This window comes from Emys orbicularis, chromosome 24, assembly GCF_028017835.1.
Source record: "Emys orbicularis isolate rEmyOrb1 chromosome 24, rEmyOrb1.hap1, whole genome shotgun sequence".
NCBI classification, from domain to species: Eukaryota; Metazoa; Chordata; order Testudines; family Emydidae; genus Emys; species Emys orbicularis.
The window spans coordinates 6002669-6027444 of record NC_088706.1 but is presented as its reverse complement, the minus strand read 5'-3'; the positions used below and the strand labels follow the sequence as shown (position 1 = coordinate 6027444).

Below are 24776 nucleotides of genomic sequence, written 5' to 3'. Positions count from 1 at the left end.
GGAGGGCTTGGGTTGGCCCCACATGGGGGGAGGCCTCGGGCCAGCTCAGGGGTGTCACCCTACCCCAAAGGGACCCTCTGGCCATTACCCAGCTTGGCTGGGAGGGGGATCCGGGCACAGGGGGCTGCATGGGGGAAGGGGCGCAGATGGGGAGTGGGGGAGGACAGGCAAGGGGGACCCGCTCAGCGGCCCAGCAGAGGGGGCTGCCCGCCCGGGCTCCACGCCCCTGGAGCAGCAGTGGGCGGAGCCCGCGGGCGGGGAGGTGAGCGGCGCGTGTCCCGGCCCCTTTAAGAGGAAGTAGGTCCGGCGGGGCGCGGGGAGGCCGGCGGTGGAGTTGTGCGCGCCGCGGAGATCGCCGGAAAGTTACCGGAGCCGGAGTGAGAGCGCGGCACGTGACCCCTCCGCCGGGCACAGGTGGGGGGCGCTCGGCGGAGGGATAATGGGGGGCTGAGTGGAAGCGGGGAGTGGACATCTGAGCGGGGGGTCCTCCTGGGAGCTGAAAAGGGAAACCTGGCAGAGGGGGCTGATGGGGGGGCTGGGGAGAAGGGCCTGGAGGGGGTGATCTGGGGGGCTGGGGAGAGGGGGGTGATCTGGGGGCTGGGGAGAGGGGGCTGGGGAGAAGGGACTGGGGGGGTGATCTGGGGGGCTGGGGAGAGGGGACTGGGAGGGGGTGATCTGGGGGGCTGGGGAGAAGGGCCTGGAGGGGGTGATCTGGGGGGCTGGGGAGAGGGGGGTGATCTGGGGGGCTGGGGAGAGGGGGGTGATCTGGGGGGCTGGGGAGAGGGGGCTGGGGAGAAGGAACTGGGGGGTGATCTGGGGGGCTGGGGAGAGGGGGGTGATGAGGGGGCTGGGGAGAAGGGACTGGGGGGGGTGATCTGGGGGGCTGGGGAGAGGGGGCTGGGAGGGGGTGATCTGGGGGGCTGGGGAGAGGGGGCTGGGGAGAAGGAACTGGGGGTGATCTGGGGGGCTGGGGAGAAGGAACTGGGGGGGGTGATGGGAGGGCTGGGGAGAAGGGACTGGGAGGGGCGATGGGGGGCTGGGGAGAAGAGACTGGAAGGGGCCTGGAGGGAGGTTATGGGGGGCTGGGGAGAAGGGGCTGGGGGGGGGTGATGGGCTGGAAGGTAATGGGGGGTGAGAAGGTTGGAAAGGGGGACGCAGGGGAGTCCTGGTGGCTGGGGAAGGATTTAACTCCTCTGTGTGCAAAGCCCCCAGGGGGTCAGTGTGGCCCAAGATAGGTTGGGGTTGCTCTGCTGGGACTTCGTTAGTGGGGAGGGGGGAATAGCCAAGAGCTGCCAGTGTTTGAACTTTGAGCAACCTCCCCCCTCCTCCCCCCCGCCCCCCCTTGGGGAACAAGTATAGGCTCTGGCCCACAGGTCTGTCAGGAAAGGGAAGTGGGCGGGGTGGGCTGTATTACTGCCCTGTCTTGGGGAAGTGGGTGGGGGAGGGTGAATAATGCCCATCTGCACGCAGGTACCTGGAGACTAAGTAGCAGTAGGGGCAAGAAGAAAGCAGAGGGTAAATGCACTGAAGTTAGGTCTTCTCCCTGTTTGAGCCAATTGTGGCTGGAGGCATTGAGAGCCAACAGTATTTAAATGTACCCTAGGGGCTTCTGCCCGCACAGCTGTGTCAGTTAGGTGTCCAAAGAAGTGTGATCCGTCACCTACATAGCTGTGTGAGCAGAAGCCCCTAGTGTAGATGTGGTTACACCAGGAAAAGCAGTTTTGCCAGTATAAGCTGTGTCTACGATAGGAGTGCTTTGCCAGTATAGTGTACTGGTTTAGCTATACCAGTAAAGCACTCCTAGTGTACATGTGACCGGAAGTGATTGCTTCTGCTAACTTAGAGGCAGGTATTAACCACCTCCAAAGAAAATTTTTGCTGGATGTGGTATGGGATCTTTAGGCTAAAGGGTGTGTACCTCAAAGCTTGCGGGGCTGGAGAGGTGTCCTCCACTGTCCAGCAAAGAAATTTGGGACAAGGCACGCTCTTCGTCCTTCACCCCTATTCAAGAGAAAGGCAACAATGTTTTTGAAAAGCTTCATTCAGGGTGTGATGTCTTCTCTGCCAAGTTTCAGAGCAAGGGGGATTTTTATTGCAAGATAAAATTCCCCTGACCATCTGTTTTTCTTTATGATGGATCTAGTTGCTGCACCCGATCTTTCTTCTTCCGTGTGCAAGTTTCAGGCTCTATCTTGTTTATTAACCAGTTTCTTGGATACTAGTGTAAATACCATATTTTAGTAGATTAATAAAACAGAAAGCAAATACATCAGCCTACTTGGCTGTGAGGAGTTGCGCACCTTTAAAGTAATAAAAAAGTGCCAAGTCTAAATTCCTGCCAAATTGGTTTGGGATCTGCCTCCTTTGTACTTGGGTGGGGTTCCCATCCCAGCTGGTGATTCTTGGCTTGCACTGAAAAGCTGTGTCCAGATCCAGACATAATACCAGTAAGCAGATCTGAACAGGAAGCCATTCCATCGCACTTGGAAATCAGACCGTAAGTGACTGACTGCATGCCAGGGTTGGGAATAGAACTCGGAATCCTCACTCCCTGCTTGTGATGTCTGTCATAAACTTGTTCCCTGACTGGCTTGTGCTATCTAGTAGTACTGAAGTATCTTTTCCAGATGCTTTCTGGAGCCCATTTGGTTCCCTGACATTGCTTCCTCCATTCTGACCTAGAGCTTATCCCCCAATATTTAGAATAAATGCAAGAATGGATGTGGAGTACCACACAGAAACTTGTGTTTGCCTGGCTTGCTCCGTTTAAAAGAAATTTGTGCTGTGCTGATATAGCCACTATCTTGTAACTATAGAAAAACTTCTCCATTAATCAAGCCAGAGATTTCTATGGCAACAGTATACAGAGAAAAAAGTTCTTCCTGTTAGTGGTGGAAGCACACACTCCTGTCTATAGCTGTATCCATCTCTGCAATGATCCCAAGTTCTGTACTCCTGAAAATAACTCCCAGAAGTTCAAGAAGATTCATTTTCTCATAAGACAGTGATGCATTTTGTGATACTTGTGCCATAGATGCAGCTGTAATGGGTAATTAGTGAATTCATAACCAGTTTTGTTGGAGGTTTAGGAGATTATCTTAGAAATTCCTGATATCCAGCTAATGCTTTCACTAAAGAATGCATCTTAGGCTGGGTGTTTACCTTCAGTTCTCTAGATAACTCTGTCTCCAGGGGACATCTGTGGCTTTTGTTTTCAGTTGTGTGTGTCTGAACCTCCTGCTGGATCTGCTGCTGTGCTAAAAGAATCACCTTGTTCATGATGGAAATGATAACGGACTCTTGGTTGAATTTGATTTCTCTGAATGTGTCTGAGGTGGATTAGGGGCGTGTTGTGGGGACAACGTGCCTGTTAATCCATTAGAAAGAACAGACACAATGGAGACCATAAGAGCTCTTTCTGCTTTGCAAAGGGATGCATAGTTAAGTCTTCAGAGCCGCAGCAGAGGAGCACACAGTGGCAGACAACTTAAGTTGAGTGTAGCAGCATGATTTCCAAAACTCTGGCTTCTGAGCCTATGGACTGGAGATAAGAGGCCTGAGTCTCCACTGCCTTGCACCTTGTGCAGCTACTTATACCTGTGCAAAGCGTGTGTAAAAGGCAGCCAAACTGGAATAGTGGTTCCTTATACTTGCTTTGCAAAGATATACGTGACCGCAGTAGGTGCTGGATTCTCAGTTACCCTCAGGGCTTGTCTACAGTAAGGGCTTGTCTACACTGGCACTTTACAGCACTGCAACTTTCTTGCTCAGGGGTGTGAAAAAACACCCCCCCCCCCCCCCCCCGAGCGCAGCAAGTTTCAGCGCTGTAAAGCGCCAGTGTGGACAGTGCACCAGCGCTGGTAGCTACGCCCCTCGTGGAGGCAGGTTTTTTAGAGCACTCTGCCATGACTGCACAAGCCATGTTAAACCCTATACATTGGCAAACTTCCTTAATGTAGGCATGCCCTAAAGTCCTTTTACACCACTCTGGCAGCATAAAGAGGGCCCCGAGAATACCTCCTGTGCAGGTGGCCTCCCTGGCTGGAGTAGAGTTGGCATAAGGGCTCTACATCATCCCTGCATCTAGCCACTGATAGAGAGGGGTCGAGCGGGGCGTGTGTGGCTGCAGTGTGCTGCACTGTGGCTATTCCCCCCCCTAGGGCAGCACGGAAGCACAGCATGATCTAGCTGCCCCAAAACTGCTCTGACTTAATCAGAGTTGGGCAAGACCCATCTGGCTTTAGAATACATGGAGTGCAAGATGTCTGAAAGACACCTTTAATTCTTCTCTATTCCAAATGCATAGGGTGACCAGATGTCCCGGTTTTATAGGGACAATCCTGTTTTTTGGGACTTTCTTATATAGGCGCCTATTACCCCCCACCCCTGTCCCGATTTTTCATACTTGCTGTCTGATCACCCTACAAATGCAGGAATAAAATAAGTGGGAATTGGGCCCTAGATGTGAGGCAATGGAGCATCAGTCACAAAAATGTAGCTTCTCCCATAAGCAGAAAGCAACATGTGGTCTACTGTGGCCTTGTTTACACTAGGAAATTTCACAAAAAGTTTCCCGTTGGTGCTGCTGTTTTGGGGGACTTTTTTCATGTCAAACTGTGTGGTAGAAAAATCTTCTGATGTGGACAGCTCTTCACTGCTGCAAAGTCTGAGATCTCCTTAAGGCCTGTTACTTGTCACCAGGCAGATGAGAGAGGTTAATGCAGTGGTTTTCAACCTTTTTTCCATTTGCGGACCCCTAAAAAAATTTCAAATGGCAGTGGGGACCCCATTTGAAATCTTAGACATAGTCTGCATACTCCCAGGGGTCTGTGGACTACAGGTTGAAAACCACGGGGCTAATGCATATGATCACTGCCACACCTAGGTCTAAAGGGGAAGGAGAAGGGCTGGCTTCACAACTCTCTGTTATGGAGACGTGAACCCTACTGCTCTGGCATCAAAAGCATTCTATGAACACAGGAGAGAGTGCGCTGGGTGGGGCTCAAAGCCAGCCTTTCATTCTGAGCCTGGTGTGTGCTAAGGAAACCCTTGTAGAATTTCCCATAACCCTGGTTCCACCCCATTGACATTCACAATGTTTGAACTTGTAATATAGTCTGTCTCGCAACATAATCTGAAGCATTGTGTTGATTAGACCAGTTTAGCTTGAGAATTTTACACTGGAGAAGTGTCAGCCAAGTTAGTTAGAAGAAGAAGAAAATATATTAGGTAGATACTACTTTGCTGTTTCCTTAAAATACTATTTTGCAAGGACAGTGCAGAGTGGTTCATATTGCCAGGAATAAATGGGCTGCTCACAGCATGGACTTGTCGGAGTTTAAACTGACTTTTTTTTTTCTTGCCTCTTAAGTCCCTTCAGTCAGGGACTAAGCCAGGCTGAAAGAGATCAAGAGGCATTGTTGCTGCACAGAACTTTTTGAAAAACGGTGTCGTCATACCTTGACGAGGAAAAAAAAAACAATCATTCTTATGGTACAGGAAGTCACCTGCCTGCTGCAGCTTGCCCTAGAAATACATGTCTACACAGTGAAGCTAGAATAGCTTCTGGAGGCCTGAACCAGCTTGTCCGTTTTATTCAGCATCTATGAAGCTAGAAGCCAATCAGCTCTGCCTTCACAGGCAGTCATGTCCCAGTCACTTGCGTTACTGTGCACAGAGCATTCTTACACGTACAGGGAGTTATACCTCCCAAAAGCCTCAGCGAGGGACTTCTGTGTATATCTAAAGGAAGCAAAGGCCACTTTAAAAAAATCCTCTTTCTGCTTGGCTCTAAATAAATAACAATTGCAGCGTGAGCAATCATAACTTTGTGATTTTAGGGGGAGACTTTCAAAGGTACATTTTAAGTCCTTTTGTGCCTTTTGAAAAATCTTCCCCTAAAGGCACAAAATATAGTTCATCCTGTGGCACCTAGATCATCTTTGGTCACCAAATTGAACACCCGGGAGATTGAAATACTTTCTCTATCCACCACTGGAGGGGGACAGCCCGAGTGGTGGAAGTACAAGCTTCCCCTTATGCCAGGGGTGGGCAAACTTTTTGGCCCGAGAGCCACATCTGAGTATAGAAATTGTATGGCGGGCCATGAATGCTAATGAAATTGGGGTTGGGGTACAGGAGGGGGTGAGGGCTCTGGCTGGGGGTGTGGGCTCCAGGGTGGGGCCAGAAATGAGGATTTCGGAGGGTGGGAGGGGGATCAGGGCTGAGGCAGGGGATTGGGGAATGGGGGGGGTGAGGGCTCCAACTGGAGGTGCAAGCTCTGGGGTGGGGCTGAGGATGAGGGGTTTGGGATGCAGGAGGGTGCTTTGGGCTGGGACCGAGGGTTCGGAGGGCAGGAGGGGGATCAGGGCTGGGGCAGGGGGTTGGGGAATGGGGGGGCGGCTTGGGGTGCATGCCCTGAGTGGCGCTTACCTCAAGCAGCTCCCAGAAGCAGCAGCATGTCCCCCATCCAGCTCCTATGTGGAGGTGTAGCCAGGCGGCTCTGCTGCGCACTGCCCCATCCGCAGGCGCCGCTCCTGCAGCTCCCATTGGCCGTGGTCCCCAGCCAACGGGAGCTGCGGGGGCAACGCTTGGGGCAGGGGCAGCAGGCGGAGCCCCCTGGCTGCCCCTGTGCATAGGAACCAGAGGGGGGGACATGCCGCTGCTTCTAGGAGCGCCCCCTGACCCTGCTCCCTGGCTGGAGCGCCGGAGCGGGGCAAGCTCTAGACCCCGCTCCACAGCGGGAGCTCGAGGGCCGGATTAAAACGACTGGCAGGCTGGATCCGGCCCACGGGCCATAGTTTGCCCACCCCTGCCTTTAGCTGTGGCAAGAGGATAGTCCCCCTGACAGTCTAGTCCCCATGGACCTTTCAGTCTTTAACCTCTCTTCTGAGGGTACCAATTTGTGATGTGAACCCTGTTGTACTAATAACTGAGTTGAGACCTTACCCAGCTCATTTCACGTAGACCACTCAACATACATCAGATTGTAATTGCTTTGATTACTGTCAACCTTGTCTGGATTCAAGCCAGGAATTTAGAATTGAGTGGATGTGCTCTCTCATTACCGTCCCATGAACTATCTTGTCTCTTCTCCCCCATGTGTGATAGCTTAACGCCAAATTATTATTTGATGGGATTCCTACTGTCCGTTCATGCTAGATCTAAATGCTGATAAATTGCATTTATTCTTCTGATGTGGGTTTTCTGAAGCTGTTGCTCTTTGCTACAGTGTGCGGCTCTGCCGCAGGGCGTGTCAGTTATTAGAAGTCCTCCTAGCCCCTCTATGGGTTAATTTGTCAGGTCTGACTTTTTCCCCCTTCCCCTTGCTATTACCAAAACTAAATAGATTTTAAAAAATAGTTTGAATACATTGTTATTTGGTCGCCTTTCATGGGGGAGGAAAAACACAAATTAAAGCTCAGTATGATTATTTTATGCAATATGGTACTACTTCCTCTTGTGTTCAGCTGGATCAGTTCTGCATTCTTGTGGTTTAAAGGCATGAAAATGGACTGCCCTGATCTTGACCAAGGCTCTTCCTTGGAAACCCCAGAATAAGCATGTGGCTTGCATGAGTTCTTGCTTAGAAATGTCCAAGACATCGTTGCTCAGATTTAAATCGCTGTATTCACATTGCAAAGGGGGGGGGAGACAAGTAGTACATTCCTGAAACTTATTCTGGACTGATTATGAAAGGGCTATTTGTTTAATTCTTAGGACTGATGATTAGAGATCTGTTTTTCAAAATGGCTTCATTATATTTGTCATTAATGCCTCTCAGAAACCAGATCAATGAAAGGAAAACCTAGGAAGTTGTCCCATTGAACGAAGGCATAAACGCTGTCTTTTGTTAGACGTATGCATCCAGGCTGGGATCAGCAGGGGTTATACAGGTAGAAATTCTGCTGTGTGTTTTCAGCATCACTCTATTTCAAAAGCTCTCCAAAACTTTTATTTTTTAATGTACCTAGTGCTCTTTTGCTCTTCAGAGCAGATACTTTGGATTGTCTCCAGCAAGATACATGAGGAAACTGAAAGCAATAACGTTTGGGATGGTACAAGGCTACCAGTGAGACCCTCCCTAGCTCTTACATGCATTAGCAATGTGTCTGTAAACTGCTGTTAGTATCTTGATGCTGCCTTGGAAAGGAAAGACATGGTTTGTGTTAATGTCTTAAAGATTACTGCCTAATATAATATTAGGACAGTCTTTTTAAAAAGAATTTGGATATGCCACATGAATGTTTTTACTAAAATAGAAACAAAAGCAGACTAAGCAGTTTTATAGGAAAATGCTGGAGATCTCCAGTTAAAAGTAGCTGAATCCCTGCCAGACAGGAAATTAATCTAGGCAGAGATGTCGTTCAAGAAGAGCTGTGAATGGTCAGACTTCACAATTTTTACACGCTTTCTGCCTGGCAATTTTGACATTCCCACTGATCTGGTGTGCTCTTCGTTTTGTGACTGTTTCCTGCTGTGTGTTTGTGTGTTTCTTTCAAGTGCGTCCTTATGGTTATGCTAATTTTGCATGTGTGTACTTTTTGTTTTATTTTAAACCCATTCCAAAGAGCAGTTTAGGGACTTCCTCTCTGCTCAGCATACTCATACAGTGGAGAAATGAGAGGCAGATATCTTATCCCTTGAACAGACTATCACAGAAACCAGAGTCTTTGTGCAGAAAGTATTAATTGGGTTAAATTTTTAAAAAATGGCTGATGGGTGTATGTGCGTGGGTGTGTGAGAGAGAATGATGTTTTTAAAAAAAAAAGAAAAGAAAAAGATGCCTCAGTTCTTAAGTGCCGAACTACAATCTCCTTGGGTCAGTTTACTAGAAGTACTGAGCAGTGGCAGCTCTTATTGATGTATCTGGAGTTGAGTGCTCAGCGCCTCTGGAAAATCAAGCCCGGGGTTTGTCAAATTGGACGTCCAGTGACCCTGGCCACTCTTGGAAATGTTGGCCTTGCTGTCTAGTTTGGCATCTGACTAAAACTACCAGTGACCTTTTCAAGCTTCCTCTTGTTCTAACTTTAAAATATTTGAAAATCTCTCTCCTTCTACCAATTATTATTGTCTACCCTGAAATACCTTTTTCCCCTTTTTTTGAAATTGCCATGACACACTTTTGTGTATTTTTGTTCATTCACTACCATGATCAGTGCAGCTTTGCAAACAGTGTTTTGACTTCCTTCTGCCTCAGTCATCCCCAGGGCCGGCTCCAGGGTTTGGGCCGCCCCAAGCAGCCAAAACAAAACAAAACAAAAAAAAGAAATCGCGATCTGCGGCGGCAATTCGGTGGGAGGTCCTTCGCTCCCAGGCGGAGTGAGGGACCGTCCGCCGAATTGCCGCCGAATACCTGGACGTGCCGCCCATCTCTGGAGCGGCCGCCCCAAGCACCTGCTTGCAAGCTGGTGCCTGGAGCCAGCCCTGGTCATCCCTCTGGAAGAGCTGTGAAAAATCTGGTCTTGGTTTGCCTGGGTAGGAAATTTACCACAATGCTGTAGAATGATCAGAAGCATCCGTGTGTGGATCTTGTGTAAATGTTAAAATAAATCCTACAATATTATTGTTTCTTAGTACAGTGGAGTAGCTTCTGTAAAAGGAAACGTGTACCGTAAATGTATTACTCACCAGGATTTACTTGCAGGGTTTTCAAATGAGTAAGGCAGCAGGATGTGAGCTGCCTAAGCTGTCAGGTCACTTGGCAAGGAAGTGGCTGCATATGTTTCTGACCCCTCCCTATCTGCAACTCACAATCTAGCTGGCACTACAGAGACCACATGAAATACTTCTTTTAAATGAAGAAGCTTTAAACTTTGGCCTTTGGGAACACTGGTGTAAGGCTGTACAGCAGGCACAACAAACTATCCCAGGCCGTATAATTCGAGGAGCCAGGAAATGCAGAACCTGCTGGTTTTAATCTGTTGATTGCATTTATTCTGGGACTTGTTAAAACCCTAAAGTAAATCCTGTGTGGGGATGGTGTGAGGGTTGGAAATGGCACTGCATGTCACGCTGGACGGTGTTTCAGGAACTGAAGGAAATAAAGAATCTACGCAGAGAAGTCATCACGTAGGTTTCCTGAAAGAGGATTGTGGGGGAGAGGGAATAACTTCCCGCGTTTTCTTAGTGGTGGGGAGAGGTTGGCTAGAGATACCTCATTCCCTTTTTAAAATGGAAGAGGTATTTTTTACAGTGTAGTCTGTGTGTTCAGATGTGGGATGACTGTCATGGTGACAGTCCATAATACAAAATTACTCAAGATAGTTAAGACCCAGGCAGACTGTGAAGAGCTACAAAAGGATCTCACAAAACTGGGTGACTGGGCAACAAAATGGCAGATGAAATTTAATGTTGATAAATGCAAAGTAATGCACATTGGAAAGCATAATCCCAACTATACATATAAAATGATGGGATCTAAATTAGCTGTTACTACTGAAGAAAGAGATCTTGGAGTCATTTGGATAGTTCTCTGAAAACATCCACTCAATGTGCAGTGGCAGTCAAAAAAGCAAACAGAATGTTGGGAATAATTAAGAAAGGGATAGATAAAAGGACAGAAAATATCATGTTGCCTCTATATAAATCCATGGTACGCCCACATCTTGAATACTGCGTGCAGATGTGGTCGCCCCATCTCAAAAAAGATATATTGGAATTGGAAAAGGTTCTGAAAAGGGCAACAAAAATTATTAGGGATATGGAACGGCTTCCGTATGAGGAGAGATTAATAAGACTGGGACTTTTCAGCTTGGAAAAGAGACAGCTAAGGGGAGATATGATTGAGGTCTATAAAATCATGACTGGTATAGAGAAAGTAGATAAGGAAGTGTTGTTTACTACTTCTCATAACACAAGAACTAGGGGTCACCAAATGAAATTAATAGGCAGCAGGTTTAAAACAAATAAAAGGAAGTATTTCTTCACCCAGCGCACAGTCAACCTGTGGAACTCCTTGCCAGAGGATGTTGTGAAGGCCAAGACCATAACAGAGTTCAAAAAAGAACTAGATAAATTCCTGGAGGATAGGTCCATCAATGGCTATTAGCCAGGATGGGCAGGGATGGTGTCCCTAGTCTCTGTTTGCCAGAAGCTGGAATGAGCAACAGGGGATGAATCACTTGATGATTACCTGTTCATTCCCTCTGGGGCACCTGGCACTGGCCACTGTCGGAAGACAGGATACTGGACTAGATGGACCCTTGGTCGGACCATTCTTATGTTCTTAAATCAACAGCAAATGGTGACTGTTTGCCACACAAACACACTCTTGTCCAGTTTGGAGAAATGACAGGGAAAGAAGTAATGGAAAACTAGTGAAATATGCTTTGCATTTCTCTGTTGGAAACATATTTTAGAATAAGGCAGTACTGAAAGTTATCCTCATATCAATTTTACCCCCATGTAACTCCACTGACTTAAGTGAAGTGACTCCTGACTTCCACTGCATAAGTGAGAAGAAAATTGGGCCTAACATTTTTTAACAAGTGCTTTTCCTCATCCCTATGGCATCGAGTCTTTTAAATCTCTCCCCACACCTCCCCTTTCGCTATAAATATCTGGCTCTGAAAAAATAGAAGACATACAGATTCTGTGGCTGACCAAAGCAGCATCTGACATTGGTTGAAGATTATGTAATAGTTCTCAAAGTTTTGGGGAGATTCATTTTCTCCCATCGTTCATTGCTCGTTTGTTTTATAACTGTAACCCACCATCCTCATGGAGCTCATCTCGTATCCCTGGATATAAAGGCAGGACTATTCCTCCAGAGAGAGAAGTTAAAGCTTTGTTTTGTCCTCCATGGTGCAGGAAGTTGCTGTGTTACTAACATGCTCTTGTGAGACTAGTGGGGATACTCCTACTTGATAGCGGGTGGTGTGGACTTCTGGGTGGGAGTAACCTTTGGATGAAAAAGAAGCTGGGGAAAAAAGCAACACAAACCATACTTTCTGCTACTTGCCAATCATAGGTTCAGCTGAATTGCAAGTCACCCTCGCACAAATCCTATCCCCCTAGTGATCTTTCCTTTCTGTTCTGTGTTTTATTGCTGTTTGAGCTGTGACTTGTGTGGGGAGGGTGGAAGGAGAAAAAACTTATGATCACCGTTTTACATCATCTTTCAACTCATGTCAGATGCTGCTTTGGTCAGCCACAGAACCTGTATGTCTTACATTTTCCAGAGCCAGATATTGCCCATAGCTGCATTTTTCTTAACCAAGTTACACATAAAACCATAGCTGAATGCATTACATCCTGTTGTACTTTAGCTGAAGTTTCCATTTTGCAAATATCTTAAACTCTTAAGGCTGCTGCTAATTTTACTTAATGAGCAGCTGATCACAGCAGCAAGTTTATCAGGTAGTCTTACGAATCATGTGCAATAGGAAGAGGAAACTATTTGTGGAAAGAAAATTGCAGTGCTAATATAATGCAACATCCTTGAATGCTGTTCACCGTGCTCCCGTGCTAGCCTTAGAAATTATAGGGCCAGATCCCTAGTTGGTGTAAATTGGCGGATATGGTCAATGGAGGTATGCTGATTTATACCAGCTGAAGATCTGGCTGTATATTACTTGTTAAGTATGCTAGTGATTCCACAGAGAAAAGGAGGCACTTCTTCAAACTCTGGACACAGGAAAAGTGAGAGTTAAAACTTGGCTTATATATAAAAATATAAGCCAGGTGCACAGATGTCTTAAGAGATTGGAGGAGACCAAACCTTACTCTTCGGTCACTTGCTGTCATCCAGCCCAGGTTAGATTTGACCAAAAGTCATTGCCATCTTTTGACCGTTTGGCATTCCTGGTCCCTTTCCATTGGGCACGGCTGCATCACAAACCACCCCCACACTTGAACGCCTTGGCAGTCGTAGCAGGAAAGCCAAGAATTGCATGGGCCGTGGAGACTAATCGTCACTCTAAGCCCTGAGCTCCAGAGGTCAGGACTGAAATACAGGGAAGCTTGTCCAGCTTCTACCCATGCTGAGGTTTGCTTAGAGGGCTTCAGTTTCCAGGGAGGTGACTCCTGGAACTTTCACAAGTTTTACATCCCCTTTAAAAACCAAATCAAAACCTGAAACATAGATGGGCTTAGTTACCCAAGTAATGCTGCCTATTTAAAAAAAATAGTTGGGTTCTTTTTTTGCTAACTAGTTCCTCAGCTGTGAAAACTCCCTCTTTGTAGGTCTGGGTTGGCTTTTATGAATCACCTTGTGACAATTTCTCTTGGAAAATTCTTAGTGTCCACTCCACTGGCAAAGTGTGGGCAGGCCTTGAGAGTGCTTCTCCACAAGGTTTTGGTAGTGCATTTCAGTCCTCTCCTGCCATGCCCCCTGCTGTACTGGTAATGAGCAGAGACCTATGTGTGGCCTTTAACTACTTGCCAGCAAAAACGGGAAGTAAATAAAAAGGCCCATTACACGTAATACCAGCATAACTGAGTGTCTTGACTGAAGTCAATGGGATTACTATGGCGTAAAGACAAGGTAAATGAGAGCAGAGTCAGAACAGTCAAAGGCCTCTTTTTTGTGTTTGGCTGGAGCCCGGAACCAAAGGAGTATGCAGTCAATACTCATGCAGTACTACAGCTTTCCTTTGAGACTCCAAAGTGAGGAAATAGTGCATGCTATCATTTATCTGGAGCTGATTTCCTCCTGGAAGTGGCTTCAGACCGTGAACCTGCCCTTTACATTGTTAGGTTTTTTGGCCTTTGTTTTGGATATGTTACAGAAGAATATGTGAGATCCAGAGTGCATCTAGGTTGAATGGGCACAGCCCCTTGTGTTTCCGCTGCATAGAAGAAGTGAAGCATTTTGTTGCAGGATGTGGTGAGGGTATGACTCGGCTCTTGCTAACCATAGCTACTGTCTCGCTGCATTTTGCTGTCAGCGTCCCCTCTTGTTATGACTTTCAAAAATTTTCTCTGTGTGATCAAATGCATCTTAAACTTATTTTTTCCCCTATCTCCTTGGCCCTTCACTGTTGGTCTTAAATTAGTCAAGCAAATATCAGTAGCTTCAGGGGCTCATGCAAATATCTCTCAGTATTGGTTTGTGCAGGGTACACATTCCCCAAGGCAAAATTTGGTCAAAAGCGCAGAGCTTCGCTTGGGTTCATCTCCGAACTGGCCCAGGCTCACTTCATCATGAGTGAATCTCTCAATGAACCTGGCTGGAATTTTGAGTTGGTCCCAACTCAAAAATGTGAGTGGATGGGTGGAGGTGGGCACCCCGCCCTTTCCTCTCTCGTTGGAGTGACTTTGTGAACATGTGGCATGGCTCCAGAACTGAACTTCATGGATGTTGGATTGCTGGCAATATGGGTTGTTAGCCATGGGGGTCTCATGTATTTTTGTAGTGTGGAACACGTCTTAATAGCGTCTCGGGGCCATTTCTCCTCCCATTGCACAACCGTAAAAACCTCTGGCAATGATGGGCATTGCTTACATGGGAAAGTAACATTAGGAAAGTGTTTGATGTGTTCTTCATTCTCCTTAATGCAGTGTAGCAGATGCTCCAGCACCATATAAGCAGCCAGCTCTCCTCGGATGACTAATGTCTCCAAGAACCACTGTGGAGCTACGCAATGCTTCTGTTGCAGGCTGACTTAAAATGGCCTGTCTTTGTTGGGCTGGTCAGCACTTTCCTCATTACAACACCAAAAATCACGTGTCTGTTTCTCAAGAGGAATCCTGTCATTCAGGGTCAGATTCTGATACCCTAGCTCACGTAGAGAGTAGTCCCAGTGATTTTTAATGAGACCGCTTCTGGAGTAAGTTACTCCCCGATGTCTTTAAGGGTGTTAGAGAATCTAGCCTTTGTTGAGGATCCAGCCTGAAACCAACCTCCTTGCTATGAGTCCATGGACACAGCTGTTGTGGGTAATATTTTGCTCATTTCTGCCTAGTAGCAAAATAATGCTGTGCCAGTTTCTGAATGCTTTCTTAAAACAATGTAGCTACCTTGGTACCATGGTGGTGTCTTATAGTAGTAATAATAACAGTAATAATCTGCTTCTTCACCCACAATAACTTGGCAAACTGGGTATAAACCTTCAGTCACTTAATGTTTTGTGTAGAAGTAATTGACCTGGATCTGCAACACTTTCCCTACAGTGACAGAGGCTGAATGAGGAACCTCTTTGAGAACTTGACCCTCACTCTTCTACCTTTTACAGTTCTCTTAAAGAAACCTAGTCCTAAGAGGAAAGGGTAGGGAAAACGAAGCATATTTGGCTTTCGTTTCAGTTCTGTGAGTTTGAGGTGTATGTCCAAACCTTCCCACTAAGGCATTCAAACAAATTCACTCCTTCTGAACAAAGTCTCTTGTTGAAAAAGCTGCCCATCTAACTACTGTAAATTCTCTGTGTTGCAGATCAGAAGGTACTTGGAGAACCAGAGGAGCTCAGAGATATTTCTGTGAAGATAGAGGCCATTACGACCTTGGCATTGGAAACTGTCCAGCCGCTGTGTGTGTCTAGCTGTCGTCACTGAAGACTTGTGAAAGAGAGGGGGGGGAAAAAGAAAAATGTCCAACCCTTTAAAGCAAGTGTTCAATAAGGACAAAACCTTTCGGCCCAAACGCAAGTTTGAGCCTGGGACTCAGCGGTTTGAGCTGCACAAGAGGGCTCAAGCCTCTCTCAATGCAGGGCTGGACTTGAAGCTGGCCGTCCAGCTGCCATCTGGTGAGGAACAGAATGACTGGGTGGCGGTGCACGTGGTGGACTTCTTCAATCGCATCAATCTGATCTACGGCACCATCAGTGACTATTGCACGGAACAGTCCTGTCCGATCATGTCTGGGGGACCCAAGTACGAGTACAGATGGCAGGATGAGCACAAGTACCGGAAACCCACTGCCCTGTCTGCTCCCAAGTACTTGAACCTCTTGATGGACTGGATTGAGGTGCAGATCAACAATGAGGACATTTTCCCCACCAATGTTGGTAAGTTCAGGTCTGATTTGTGGGGAAATTAATTGGACTGACACAAGATCAATTGATTTAAATCAGGGCAATTTACATCACCAAATGGAAAACCTTGAGTTAAATGATCGGTGTTAAGGAACTTTTCCATTGGTACTTCCTTTATTTTCTAAAGAGAGGTGCATTCTCATTGGTTGATATAACCATTAAAACATGTCCATTTACAACTAAATAGAGCCTTTACACTAGATTTGGAACGTCTTTTTGCTACCTAGGAGGGTACACTATAACTATATATTTATTTAAGCATTTATATAGCTTAATGTTTTCAGATTCTTATTAATTGTATACAGTTTTAGTATGTTAGAAAATGGTGAATGATATATTGTTTATCTACAAGATAATCAACTTATTGGTGACGATTTGTGTCAAGCTGCACTAGGATGATAATGGTGTTGCCCGCCCTAAAGGGCTCGAGGGGACAACAATGGTCCGTCGCCCGGTGTGCTTGGCACCAATAAAGACACCGAGGGGAGAAAGCAAGCCAAGTTTATTTCAGAGCTCTGAAATGGCACTAGGAGACCAGCATGTCTCAAATCCAGTGCAACAAATACAAACAAAGTTTACCTTTTATACTTCAAACTGTTTCCATACATCTCTTTGTCTGGCTGTTTCCCCTACCCCTCCCTTCCAGACAACTGTTACAATAAACTCTACATAAGCTTGTGAGAAAACTTTCCCAGTCTTTGCGATCTTGAGTTAGACATCTGCAAGCTAACTACCCCTCCTTTCCCTCCTCCTTATCTCTATTATTTCTGCTAGTGTGAGTGAAACTGCAACCATCTGCTAGAAACGCTGACCAATACATTTCTGCTTCAGCCTGCTTCAGAGCATGTAAGCAGTTAGCATAGAAGTAGGTGAGAGTTCACAAGATGGGGTTTGGGGGTTCAGGTAGGCCCAGAGCAAAAGAGTTTCATCGACACTTTTGGCCTTCCACTCCCCTGAGTTACCTGGTAGCTATGCCTAGTGGACCCCAACAATGGGAATTTAATTAAACACACAAAATGGCATAGACTATTTATTTTTATTAAACAAAACTACCTTAAATGTTTTGGATACATGAATTTTAGTGTTTTTTCATGAGCCGGAGAGGAAGTTTCCATGCTGGGTGGAGTCATAAATATTAATAATTTGAGAACTGAGCTCAGGTAGGGAGAAGCTATAAAATAGGAGTATGAGACCATCCAGGTAGGCTCAGTGGATGATCCTGATGAGATACACATAGTGTCTCCTGGAGTCAGAAGCTGGGTCCCAACCCCTGTGATGACTTTGCCAGTCCCTTGCACCCAGTGGCACAGGCCCTGGGTCCTCCACAGGCTCAAGCTCTTAATACAGCACATGACCTGTTGTGCCATGTTGATCAAACGACCCCCAAAGTTTTCCCCATCTTCTTTCTTTATATAGAAAAGCAGCTTTTAACTCGGAGTTTGTGATAGAGGCTCATGGATTCAACATATTGGATTTTTTTATTTAAATGTTTTAAGAGATGATAATAAGTTTAGGCCTGAACATATTTTCTGTTGAATTCAGATTTCATTTTAAACAAGTTTATTTTTTAAAAAGAAAAACGTATTCGAATTTAAATAACAAAATAAAAAATATCCAATTTCTTTTTCGGAAAAATCGACTTTTATCCACCAGTACAGACTCTTGCCCTTTCTATTCCCCTGTTCCTTTTCCAGTAGGCACTTGTTTATGACAGTGGTTTTCAGCCTGTGCTTCGCGGACCTCTGGGCGGATCTGCACACTCTAAGATTTCCAAAGGGGTCTTCACCTCCATTTGAATTTTTTTAGGGGTCTGCAAATGAGAAAAGGTTGAAAACCACTAGTTTATGGCATTGGATATCACTGCTGCACAGATCCTTGAGATGGTAGGTGAACTGCTTCCTCTAGTACTGACTGGCAACTTTTGGGGATTGGTCCTGCTTTGAGCAGGGGGTTGGACTAGATGACCTCCTGAGGTCCCTTCCAACCCTGAGATTCTATGAAAGTGACCGCTGATTTTGGATACCTTCGTGCCCAGCCTGAGACACGGTCGGGCCTAACTGTTTTCTTTTTTGTTAAAGAAGTGCCAAGTACCCGCAGTTACCATAGATTTCGGTTAGAGTGGTGGATGCTTAGTACTTCTGGAAAATTAGGCCTAAATTGTTTCAGGCGAGGCACTCCAAATCAGAGGGTGCTCTTGGAAAACTCAAACGGCACATCAGAGATTATGTGGCTGCTGTGAGAACGGGAGGAGTCACTCTGCTCTGCAGAGGTTGGGCTGCTGGACTTGATCTCTCATTCTGAACAGTAGTTTAGGACCGGTGCCTGTGCAACACCTGGATTTAGCGCATGTGATTGTGCCTCCATGGCTAGTCTCGATGGTAATGGCCTGCAACTTACTACTAAAAGTTTATTCTTTAGTTCAGGTAGCAGGGGCTTGTATTTTTGTTGCTGAAGGTTCTGGGTTGGCTCCCTCAAGGTCGACTTTGTGAATGGGGTTCATGGCTCTTGGAAAATCTTACTCATTCTGCCAAAGTATTTTTAGTACTGTCAGGTTGAGATAACAGAATTTAAAAATTCATCCATTCTGACTGACACCTGGTTGAGAAGGTGGAGGCGGTGGTTGACCGAGGAAAACAGCTTGCAAAATTTATCACTGTCCCATCTAGTGAAGGAAGAGGTCCAAGACTTGCAGAAGGGGTTTGCAATCTTGGGCTATGTGGACCCCTGAGTGCTCTTGGATTCCTTAGTAGCTTATAGCTCTCTTCCCCCACATTTGTGATTAACTAGAGTTGTGACCTTGCCCTCTCATGTAGACTGTGCTGCAGTAATCCAGGTTTGCCTGCCGTACTTCAGGACCATTCAGAAGCACAGCACAGAATGTGGTGGCCCATCAGTTTAGTGGAGCAGATCTGAGTGATGAGCACATCATGTCCATGCTCTGTGAACTACACTTGCCCCAACCCCCTGCCCCTGGCTGCAGTTCAAGGTGTTGATTCCAATTCATACCTGGCCTGGGACTTGATCACCTGGGGGATTCTTCTCTCTCCTTATGGACCATTGCAACAACTGAGATGTTTTTGACAACAGACCCAAGCCTTTGGGATTGGTCATGCAGGGTGTTTTCAGCCTAGGGCTCCAAGCAGTGATGCTTTTTGCTCCCTAGAGCAGCCCATCAGTGCCTGCACTTACTGACTTCATACTCTGGTGCAAGACACACCTTATTGTCTGCGCTCTGCTTTGCCTGTAGATGTGTGGCTGGTTGGGTGGTTCAGGAGTTTTGTGATCAGAATGATGTGCCTCTTATTTTATTTCCAGATCTGACCTCTTTCAACCTCCCGTTGCTTGAAAACGAAGGCCAGAGGGCCTGATTCTCATTTGTACTAAGAAGGCTCCTTGACACCACTCTGGCAGCGTCAAGAGGCCGTAGAGTGTGTGTAATGGTAACCTATGTCCCTCTTATGCTGCCAAAGGAGTGTAACGAGGCCTTGGTGTAAACAATTTTGGAGCCCCAAATGTCCAAACTTGGGTGCCCAAAAATAGGCTCATGAAGCTATATTTGTGCATCTAAACGAGTGGGCTGACTTTCAGCAGTGTTGACTGCCCACGGTTCCCCTTGTAGTCCATGAGAATTGCAGATGCTCTGCTCCTAAATTTAGCCTTTCAAGTGTTGGCCTAATGCTTTATACCCATGGAGATCTGAGACTCTAGCGTCTCTCTGGTATGGTATAAAGCTTTTGTCTCCGTCTCTTGCAGCTTGTGAAATACTGGACCTTTTTGAAACCTCTCTCAGCAGTGCTTTTTCTTCGCTCTAGTCTGGGCCTGAATACAGGGCATCTTGGACAAGTGTGATTCAGCCCTTGCTCCTTGAGTTAGCACTGCTGCAGCAGAGGCTTGCTCAGCTTTTGGAGTAGGGTCAGTCTTCTGCTGCTCTGAATGACCCCAGGTGGTCTTTCAAGCAAAGCCCTAAGGCAGTGGTTTTCAAACTGCAGGTCGCGACCCAGTGCTGGGTCGTGGAATGGAAGGCACTGGGTCGCAGCGGCTCTGGTCAACACCACCGACCGGGCTGTTAAAAGTCCCGTCGGTAGTGCTGCCTGGCTAAGGCAGGCTAGTCCCTACCTGTTTGGACACCGCACTGCGCCCCAGGCAGCAGGTCCGGCTCCTAGGCGGGGGGGCCATAGGGCTCTGCGCGCAGCCTCCGCCCCAAGCGCTGGTTCCGCTCTCCCATTCGCCAGGAACCAGCCAATGGGAGCTGGAGGGGTGGTGCCTGCGGGCGGGAGCCGCTTGTGAGCCTCCACCTAGGAGCCGGACCTGCTGCTGGCCGCTTCCGGGGCGCTCCACGGTGTCAGAACAGGTAGGAACTGACCTGCCGTAGTCGGGCAGCACCACCAACGGGACTTCTAACGCCGGGGCTGCTGACTGGGAGACGCCCGAGGTAAGCCTGTGCCCCAACTTTTCGCCCCAATCCCCTGATCCAGCCCTGAGCCTCCCCCAAACCTGGAGCTCCCTCCTACACCCCAAACCCCTCATCCCTAGCCCCACCCCAGAGCCTGCACCCCAACCCCCTGCCCCAGCCCAGAGCCTCCTCCCACAACCTGAACCCCCTTATTCCCCGCCCCACCCCGCAGCCTCCAGCCTCTCCCACACCCCAAACCCCTCATCCCCAGCTTCCTTGGGTTGCGGGCATAAAAACATTTCTTCAACTGGGTCGCCAGAAAAAAAGTTTGAAAACCACTGCCCTAAGGCAACTCCATTCAGCTTGGGGATAGTCTGGGTGATGCAAGGTCTGGGCTGGGGGTGGGGGGGTGGGGAAGCAAGCAGTGGACACTGGAGGAGAGGGGATGTTGCACAAGGAAGGAACAATAGTAGTCCCGTAACCCTTTGTCCTAGTTCCTGATTTGATAATGAAACCTGTTTGTCCTGTCTGGACAGGCAGCACAGGTCAAGGTTCTGCCCAATGAAGCAGAACCAGATGACAGCTGCCTGGGTGTTTGTGTGGGAGACCAACTAACAAATGGGATAGGGGAGAAGGAGCTGGTTATCCACTTGAGAGCCCACCGGATCCCATCCACTCCTGCACTACTTCAGTGTATATAGAGAATGCCAAGATAGTCATCCTTATCAAAGCGCTAATGAAAAGGCTCAATCTGATTGTGTGCAGAAAGTGTCCACCATTACTCAGACCCCATCTGCACACACAGAACAACAATACTTAAATGTGGTGACACTGGGGGAGAGATTAAGACAGTAAACCACCCCCAACCTACAACAGTACCTGTATCAGTTGCCAAAATCCTTGCTGTGTGTTCATCTGGGTAACCACAGGAAGTTCTGGGGTGTGGTCCCTTTATTTACGGTTCTTCAGCAAGGACCTCTTTTGGACTGAGTGATTGCTGGAACATCTGTTTCATTTGGCGGGGGGGGGAAGCTTACATCATCAAAGGAGTTCTCTGTCTTGTTTAGAGTTTTCTAGCTATGCTTATAATACCAGATTCGCTAACTGAACACAGACTGAAAATTAATTTCATGCAGAGCTCTTGGGAGCAGGGGAAGAAGGGTATTTAACGAATACCCTTCACCTCTTACCTCCTCCTTGTATGTGGATAAGCAAGTAGACTTTAAACTCAAGTTGTTTTGTAATTACTAGAAAGAGCAGCTTATCAAACTCTACTGTAAATGTAGCTGTTCGAATGAAAGACACACAAACAAAATGTCGAATGTGAACAGGGGCCTATAAATGACTGAGCGTAGTATTATCTTAATTTTAACTCCTATTAACCTGAAGGATCCCAAAGGGTTTGTCAAATTTACTAAACTATATATAGGAGCCACTTCTCCCAGGATGCAGCCACTTCTAGAGTGGAGCATGGTGGTCTAATGTCTTGCCTAATTTTTGTAAAAATGTCCCAACAGGAACTGAAGGAAACCATATCAAATTGAAACTGCAGATGGAAATCTATATGTGCACTAATCCAGTTTGTATTCAGGTCTCTCAGACAGTAGCATCAATTAATACAGGACCCAATAGCATAGGTTAATAGCATTAACTTTGGAAAAACTGGTCCAAAACTTAGAAAGGAGGGAATGCAGTCTGTGAATTACTCCAGAGAAAACTGTTCTTGCATCACTTCAGTACACACTGGACTGTTTCTTTTTATGCTTTAGGAAGACTGCATGGCACCATAGTCCTGGGGAAAGTGCATTTCAATAAATCATGGTGCTCGTATGTTCTTCTTGCAGGTACTCCGTTCCCCAAGAACTTCCTTCAGGTAGTGAAGAAGATTCTGTCCAGGCTCTTCCGGGTCTTTGTTCACGTCTACATCCACCATTTTGACAGGATCACCCATATGGGGTCAGAGGCCCACGTGAACACCTGCTACAAGCACTTTTACTATTTTGTGAAAGAGTTCAATCTAATAGACACCAAGGAGCTAGAACCTCTGGTGAGTGAATTTGGCTGGATTATAGCTATGAATGGCCACAGAGTGGTGCGTCTCAAACAGAACTCTGGGATCCGGACTCCCAGTCCCTGTCCACTGAATCCCAAAGCCAAACATTGGATTCAGTTTGAGAGATTCTGAGCGCCGAAGAGGGTGACTGAAATCCCGTCGTACCTATTCCGTTCCCCCTCCCTTTACAGCTCACAAACCTGTTCTTACCCTGCCCGCTTTTATTCTGGCCCAGATCCCATGGTACCTCATGCAGCTGAGCACGGCCATTACACCCACAGAGAGGGAAGCTGCCACGTTTGTAGATTCTGCCTGGTAACCGCCTTGTGCTTCAGGCTGCCATCTTATCTATTCCCCCACCGCCACCACTCCCCATTGGCTGGTCAAGGGCTGAGTCACATGCATCTGCTGTTCCTCAGTCCGGGAGCTGTGCACCCCTGCTAGCAAAGCTGCAATTGAATTCCAAGGATCTACCCTGATGCCTTATCACTGTGTAGCCAGCACATCGCTGTGCATGACCCAGAAAGGCAGCGGGGTAGGATGCTGGTCACAGAGTCATGAGCCCTTGGTCCTAGTCCCAGTTGTCCGTGACTAGCTGTGGGACTTGGAGTGCGTGTGCGCTCAGGCTAAATCACCTCCTCTGTCCCTTCCCTGTCCTTTATTTCCCCTTCTGTAAAATGAGCACAGCGATGCTCACCAACTTCATAAAGAGCGTGGAGGATGCAAAGTGCCGTAGAAGTGCTAGGTGTTTGCATTAGTCTGGAATGGTGGGTGATGGTTATTCTCTAGCTGTATGCAGCCAGACCGATTTTTATCGGATGGGGCAGCTGGGGAGGCCTCCTGCCTGTCAGTGAATAGGAATATGGGGGCAGAGGTTAAAGGTGACACTGAATTTCTTCCCCACGTGAGTGTTCAAACTGGAATACTTCTTTTTTTTTTTTTTTTTTAATTAACGATGCTATGGAAACAACATTCCAAACTTTGAGACGTTCCTACTGAAATGTCTCTTGCCTGGGAATTGTGCTTCTTACCACTAACTTCCCTGTCTCTTGTGTGTCCTTTGATAGAAGGAAATGACCTCCCGGATGTGCCACTGAGCTCTGGACCTTCCTGCCCTCACCCAGGCCAAGCCTCCTCAGGACTGCTGAACCCCATCACTGCACCGGAGATGCCGCTCAAGGGACGATCAGAGACATTTCATAGAAATATATTTTTATTGAGCTTTCAACTTAAAATGGAGACTGCAGAAATATTTTTTTAAAGATGCCTTAGATAACTAGTTTTTATGGTAATTTCTGTAATTGTTTGCCACTAGATGGAAATGCATCATTTTTCGTCAGTTTTTTTTAGAGGGGGGGAATGAGCATTATGAGAAAACCACCTGATGTTTCATCTCACTGGCCGCCTTGTTGGCTGGCCCTAACTAAGCCCAGTCCGACCGTAGACTTTGTTGCTTCAAGTGTTTTTTCAGGTGGCCTTGCTTTCAACCTAGCCAGGGCGTGGAGTTGGTCTTGAGACCGTAGCAGTGCATGGCACTGGCTGTACTGGCTGTGGGGAAGCAAGGCTCCCCTGCATCCTGAAGGTAGGGTAGGAAGTGCTTTGTTAGGGCTGAGAATTAACTATAACTGAAATGTGCAGATAGACGTGGCTCCTTGCACACTTCTCCAGCCCTTGTGTCTAACTGCCTTTCACTCCATGATTAGGCCTTTCTCTCTGAAAATGTTTTCTGTTCCTTTCTCTGACTTCTCAGCTAGACCACACCTTTCACTGCTTGGGGAAATCGATGCTAATCTCACTCCGTTTATTCCTCTGCTAAGCTTTTGAGGTCATTGCTCATGAACGCCTGCTTCCTAGTTCTAAAGCAGGAGAATACGAAGGTTTCCACCTTTCAAAGCACATTGTGTCAAGGGCAGAGTTGCTATATTAGGGTGCTCTCTATGCTGGGGCACGAATATACCTGGATAGATTTCACCGGACTTTCCTGTTACCACTTCTAGCGGTCTTTCTCCACCTAGTTGTAGGTTCTATTGATGGGAGGGCAGAGCTTAAGGGGGAAGAAGGAGTTAAAATACTTCTGCTTCTCCTACTGAAAGGAGATATGAGGGGTGAGGCCACGGAAGGCTGCTGGAACAGAAGCTAGCGGAGTTTTTTCCAGGCACACCAACTTTTAGCCTGTCCAAGGGCTGCTTGGGCAACTTTCTTGAAGCCCAAAGTCTAGAGCTAATCTGATTAAAATGAAGCAAAGTGAGGTCACCCTTTCCTGTAAGGAGGCCTCCAGGTCCCAGAGTGCAGTTCTCCATCTTGAGCCAAGCAAAGACTGCTAGTTGGGGGGGAGTGTTACGTATTGGATAGGTGAGTG

General features: G+C 47.1%; 1 protein-coding gene across 2 annotated transcripts; it reads left to right on the top strand.

Moving 5' to 3' along the window:
* The first annotated feature begins 357 nt into the window (after positions 1-357).
* Positions 358-23723, top strand: MOB3A (MOB kinase activator 3A). 2 transcript variants are annotated; one of them, XM_065422184.1, is made up of 4 exons: positions 358-414; positions 15374-15944; positions 22209-22411; positions 23485-23723. In XM_065422184.1, the coding sequence occupies exons 2-4, from the start codon at positions 15527-15529 to the stop codon at positions 23512-23514; spliced, it is 651 nt and encodes a 216-aa protein (XP_065278256.1). In that variant the 5' UTR covers positions 358-414; positions 15374-15526; the 3' UTR covers positions 23515-23723. The 2 variants fall into 2 exon arrangements, with proteins under 2 accessions (XP_065278256.1, XP_065278254.1); XM_065422182.1 differs by lacking the exon at positions 23485-23723 and having other exon boundaries at positions 22209-22566.
* Positions 23724-24776: the final 1053 nt, after the last annotated feature.